Below are 6,136 nucleotides of genomic sequence, written 5' to 3' on the forward strand. Positions count from 1 at the left end.
AAAACTACATCTTTGTTTGATTCATCATCCTCAACAGACTTAGTCTATTGCTTTTGAAAACTTTGTTCCTTTGGATTGAATTTTCTTCCTTTTCTGTTCAGTTTTTGAATCTTCTTATCATGAGAGCAAGCTCTTTGTCATCCATATCGTCTTCAGAATCTGTGACATCAGAATCATCATTAGATTTTAATGCAATGGATTTCTTACCTTTAGGATCTTCATCTTCGTTGATTCGCTCTACTTCATAAGACTGAAGAGTCCCAACCAATTCATCGACCGAAAGTGACATAATTCTTTGTGTCTCCCTTATTGAGGTCTTTATGTGATTCCAATCCTTAGAGAGTACACACAGAAGCTTTTTTACTTTCATGGGATCAGAAATTGGTTGCCCTTGATTTTCAAGGCCATTCACGATCTCGTAAAAACGACTAAACATGTCGGTGATAGATTCTCCAGATTTCATTTTGAATGCTTCATATTGACCGAGCAGAATGTTGATTTGGTTTCTTTCACTCGATCGGTTCCTTCATAAGTGATGTGTAATCTATCCCGGACTTCTTTAACTGTAGAACAAGAAGATATTCTGTTATATTCAGTAGGTGACAATGCACAATATAAAGAATAAATTGCTTTTGCATCAAGAGCTTGTCTCTTGATTATCTCTTCCTGAGTCATTTCACTAGACTCAACAGTATCTTTTCCTCTCTCTAAGATAGGTGCAACTTTAGGAATGATTCCTTTGTCAACAACGTCCAATTCCAGAGGATCCTTTGATCTTAGGAACGCCTTCATCTTGTTTTTCCATATGTTGTAATCATTTCCATCAAAGTAAGGCAGTCTGGTATTGCTTTGCCCTTCTACCAACCCTGGAGCTAACATACTAGCCATGGATCTTTAACTCTGAAGTAAAACACTTCAAACAAAGTGAGTACACAAGCTCTGATACCAATTGAGATAGTTAGTATAAGCACCTAGAGGGGGGTGAATAGGTGTAAAAATAATTCCTCGAGATATAAGAGCAATACTAAGCAGACAATAGAAAGGAAGCTCTTCTTTGGTTAACAAGACTAATTATGATCAAAGTAAAGCAGAGAGTAGGGAAGAGAAAATTGAACACAGGGTTTATAGTGGTTCGGCTTATTCCAAGCCTACGTCCACTCTTCCGCACTGACAGCCCATCGGCTGGATTTCACTTTGAATAAAAGAGTTGTTACAGCAAAGCTCTCCCTTGATTCCACAGTGTAGAAACTCTACCACACTTCCTCAAGGTCTCTCAAAATATATACTCTCTTTTGCGTACAAGATTTCGCTCAGTAAATGAATTGACTAAGAACAAAGAGCTTCAGACTTTGGAATTCTTCTATCGCGCACACACTCGAACAACTGAAACGTCTTCCTTTTATACTCCTTTATGCCATCATACCCGTTGGCACTTACCAAAGGAATTCCTCCAATCTACCCGTTGGACGGAATCAATTAGGAAGATCATTCGAGCTATTAAAGGAACATATCGATAGCCCATCAATCTTGCTCGCCCATACAATCAGGATCTTGGTTTCCATAAGTAGAACCTTTCAAGTATACTTCGTCAATCATCGGATCCTTAATCTCTGAATCAATCATGATCAAATAAAGGATTATATTATGTCATATTGAGCCAAGAGATCTTCTCCAGTCGATAAGGTTAGATCCTTAATGAAACACCCAGTTTTGGATAACCCTTCTTCAACGGATTAGAAACTGTCAATGATAATAGACTTTGAGTCTTGACTCTGGCAGTCCAGAGGTCTTCAAACTTTGAATAGGAGAGTCTGCAGATCTTCAGACTAGACTGATGGAAACATTTTGTCAGCTTCAAAATACTCCAGGAAAATTTCTCCAACATTATTCATCGATTCAAAATCCACTAACTTCTTGCAAATAATGGCTGGTGATGAGATTTAAAAACCCACGTTGTGATCATTGTACTAGCCCTATGCAAACAATCACAAAACATTTTGTTCTTTACGTGTTCATTTTCCTCACTAAGTTTCTAGCAAATTTACACTCTAGCACTTTAGATTTCAGGTACCCTTTACCTTTCTTGCATCTTTTAATTTCGAGTACCTATATTTAAATTCCTTTAATTTACAGCCACTTACATGCCTGTCCAAAATCAACCAAGAATTCATTTTTCATTAAATTTCATAATTCCATCCTTCTTAAAGATTTTCAATTTTTTGCGAAACAATAAAGCGAACAATTCTCAACATTGAAATACCATTGTCAATCCCAGTTGGGTGATATTTCGGTACTTGCACTCGGCCATGATAGCAAGTATGAAATTTTCTTCGATGATTCTGTCATGTTTCCATTATATTTTCAACGACGCAAATGAATTCGAGTTGTTCTTTTCAAACCCCAATGCTCCGACCGTCTGCAGGGCTGGTCAGGGGAACGCTTTGACTTTAGTGGCTTGCATACTTTACCGTCTAACCTCTCTTTCACGGAAATGCACCTTCATCCTCTCCGCGTTCTTAGTATTTTCAGACCTCTCTTTCACGGAAATTCACCTTCATCCTCTCCGCGTTCTTAGTATTTTCTTCATATTGAGAGCGATCGCAGAGCCAACAATAACCTGTCCTTGAGAAGGATTAGTCGATCTTCTTTCACTAAATCCTGTTGCAATTAGCTCTGTTTACACGCTTTGGTTCAAGGGTACCAGTGAACGCAGTGGAGGATCTGCCGCATATAGGACACCACCGAGATCTGCGTGATCGCACCAGTGTGGGGTTTTAAATGCCGGTGCTTTCGGGATTTGTTGGTGATTGCAGCTCTGAGCAGGATTGGCCGCAAATGGGACTGATTGCAGCCGTTGCTTTAATCTCCATCATCTTGGCCTCGATGCTGTGCGTATTTAAGTGCTCTCTGTTCGGCTTATTTTCCAGCGCTTGCTTGATGGGTTCCCGTTTTGAAGTCTCCTTAAAGGCGTAAACTCAGATTCAGGATAATTGGCAGGGTCCTGAGACAACTGACGAGAGTGAAGAAAAGCCGGAGGAGCTCAGAGGCAACGCTGAGCAAGGAAGATGTACCACCAGGATATGAGTACGAGGTTTTCTTGAGTTTCAGGAGATCGGACACACGCAATAACTTCACTGATTGCCTTTACCATAGATTGAGACTCGCTGGAGTCCATGTCTTCCGAGACAACGAAGAACTCCGAGTTGGCAAAGAAATCAGTGGTGAGCTTTTGAAAGCACTTGACAAGTCTCAGATCTACATTCCCATCTTCTCTCAGAACTATGCTATCAGTTCATGGTGTCTCCGTGAAATTGCGCACATGGTAGAAGGCACCTCAAAGTCAGAGGGGAAGAAAGAGATACTCCCTATCTTCTATGATGTCGACCCTGACGACGTTAAGCTCAAAACTAAATTGTACAAGAAGGCCATACCCAAGCACAAGAAGAAGTTCGGTTCTGATGCATTGAAGTGGTGGGAGGATGCTCTTGCGAAGGTTGCACATCTGAAGGGATGGGAACTTAAAGGGAAAGGGTAATGTTCCTCAACCTTTGGTTATCATTAATAAGCACTATAGTTGCACTCCTCATTTCAAGAATTCTGTCATCTCAAAGTTCAAGAATTAAAGACATTTTTTCATTTGAAATTCGCATCAGAAGTTATGACAGCTAGAGCCGACAGAAATGATATTGGATCTGGCAAACCAATCAAAGAAAAAGAAATTACTGTGAGAGAACAAAAGCACACTCAGCAGTGAGGACTCACTCGAGGAAAAGGAAAGAATAGGGCGTAAAAGAATCCGCTTTGATCCAAATTTATGAACAAAGTCAGATGACTCTTACTTAAATGAACTATACCTGACTCCGGTCCGATTACCTGTCGAACACAGTCCTAGAGAGAACTTGCCAAATAAAATCTGTTCAGTTCTCGTTTTAAAAAAAAAAAATAAAAAATCTGTTCAGTTTTTTTTCGCCAAAAATAAAGCTCGTTTACTTAGAAAACAATGAAATGTGAGTCTGTTGTGCTTCTTTTGATTTTGCTTGAGACCTGCATTTATTTCGGTTTTATCTCAGATTCAACTCCTATACGAACACAATCCTATAAATTTAGCTCAATAATACACTCACTTTGGATTTTGCCGCTGCATGTTTTTTAGTCAATGCAGGCATTATGAAAAAAATGTTACCTTACCGAGTTTTGTGAATCTTACTCTATCCATTCCATTAAAAATATCTCCTTCACATGAATCGGCTCCTGCATTATTTTAAGCATCTCCAATACATCAAATTAAGCGACATTCCATGAAATCTCAACACATGTAATAACTGATCATGACGCTCAATTACTGTAATAGTAACTGAAATAATTAACCTATTTTACTGTATGGTCTTAAAAGACCTAGAGATTATCATATCTGGACGAAATTTATACCGTTTTCTTTCATGTCATTGACGAAAACAAAAATTTCCCGATTTGCTGCAGCCATGGAGAACTAATTGAATTGGTTGTTGGAGAGGTATTGTGTAAGCTTAATGCTAGAAACATGGATGTGCCTGAATGTTGGGTCGAAAATCATCATCAAATAGAAGACATACTAGAAATGTTGGAAGTTGACTCTAATGGTGTACGTTTCCTTGGTATTCATGGAATAGGTGGAATTGGTAAAACAGTACTTGCAAAGGTTGTGTTCAATAAAATATCTTCTCACTTTGAAGGTGTTTGTTTCCTCAATGAAGTTCGAGAATCATCAAAACATGGTCTTATAAACGTGCAGAAAATGTTATTAGCAAGTTTTGTGGGTCCTGTGATTGCTGATCATATCAAAGGCATTGGAGATGGGATGAATTGGATCAAGAGAGTATGTTATACTAAAAAAGTCCTCATTGTTCTAGATGATCTAGACAAGGACGAGCAACTCAAAAAGCTAGCTGGAAAATCTAATTGGTTTGGTTCAGGCAGTAGGATCATCTTCACCACTAGAAACTTAGAGATCTTCAAGACTCAAGTGGAATCATCCAGCAAAGAGGTCCTAAATCAACCCAAATGAATTTTGGCTTATGAAGTTCACAAAATGCAATTTAGTCGAGCATTTCAATTGTTTTGTAAGCACGCATTCAGAACAGACTCTCCCCAAGATGGATATGATCATCTTGTAGAGAAAATTGTCCATAGGGTGGATATGCTTCCTTTGGCTATTGAGGTGATAGGTTAATTTCTTTATTGCCACAACTCTAGCGTGGAGCAACATTTTGATAAAAGAAAGTTATGGGAAGACACATTAAAGCAATTAGATGAAGGTCCTTTTAAGGATGTCCGAGTTGCATTAATGATAAGTTATGAAGGACTAGAGAATAAGCAAAAAGAAGTGTTTCTGGATATCGCTTGCTTTTTCACCAACGAGGACCAAACATATCCAGTTATCATGTGGGATGAGTGTAATTACCATCCTCACATTGCAATGAGCGTCCTCCACCAACGGTCCTTGATAAAAATTGGACATGACAATAAATTTTGGATGCATGACCAAGTTCGAGATCTAGGAAAGCACATCATGCTTGAAGAATATCCTCGTAGATTTAGTAGGGTGTGGATTTATGAGACTGCTGTAAAACTATTAGAGAGAAAAGAGGTAAAGTGGAGGAGTATGTCATATAATTTTAATTTGGAAGAGAAACTTGTTGAATTTTTTCTTTCATTTTCTACTTAGCTATGTTTAACTTTCCATTTGTCTTTGAGATAAGTCTCTCTCAAACATTTGGGTCAAAAGGTCTTGTAAATTGTCGAAAAGAGACTAGACCGATTGCCTAGTGGTTAGCTTCGGTTTCTAGATCCTATAGAATAGAAAATAATTTTCTGGAAATTCTGAAACCACAAAGTGCCCTTTCAAATGAAAATTTTCCTTAATGGTGGTAAACGAAAACAAGTAAGTCTACTTGTTGGGAATAGGCGTGTGCCGGGTAGGTTCCCTGTTGGAGAAGTTTGCCAATGTTCACATGCTTCTTTTCTTTATAGTGTTGTAGGAGTGTTGAGTGTTGTCCTCTCAATTAATCTTTGAGTCTTTGTTGGCAGAGTTGTTGGGAATAACGGATCCCCGAAAACCGGATTCGACACTAAATCAAACCCCTAAAGCAATGCGGAA

At 38.6% G+C, this 6,136-nt stretch overlaps 1 protein-coding gene across 1 annotated transcript; it reads left to right on the forward strand.

Moving 5' to 3' along the window:
• The first annotated feature begins 2,778 nt into the window (after positions 1-2,778).
• LOC104424025 (TMV resistance protein N-like) lies at positions 2,779-5,044 on the forward strand. Its single transcript, XM_039309754.1, has 3 exons — positions 2,779-2,888; positions 2,998-3,531; positions 4,480-5,044. The coding sequence occupies exons 1-3, from the start codon at positions 2,779-2,781 to the stop codon at positions 5,042-5,044; spliced, it is 1,209 nt and encodes a 402-aa protein (XP_039165688.1).
• The last annotated feature ends 1,092 nt before the right edge of the window (positions 5,045-6,136 follow it).

Source organism: Eucalyptus grandis, chromosome 3 (assembly GCF_016545825.1).
Source record: "Eucalyptus grandis isolate ANBG69807.140 chromosome 3, ASM1654582v1, whole genome shotgun sequence".
NCBI classification, from domain to species: domain Eukaryota; kingdom Viridiplantae; phylum Streptophyta; class Magnoliopsida; order Myrtales; family Myrtaceae; genus Eucalyptus; species Eucalyptus grandis.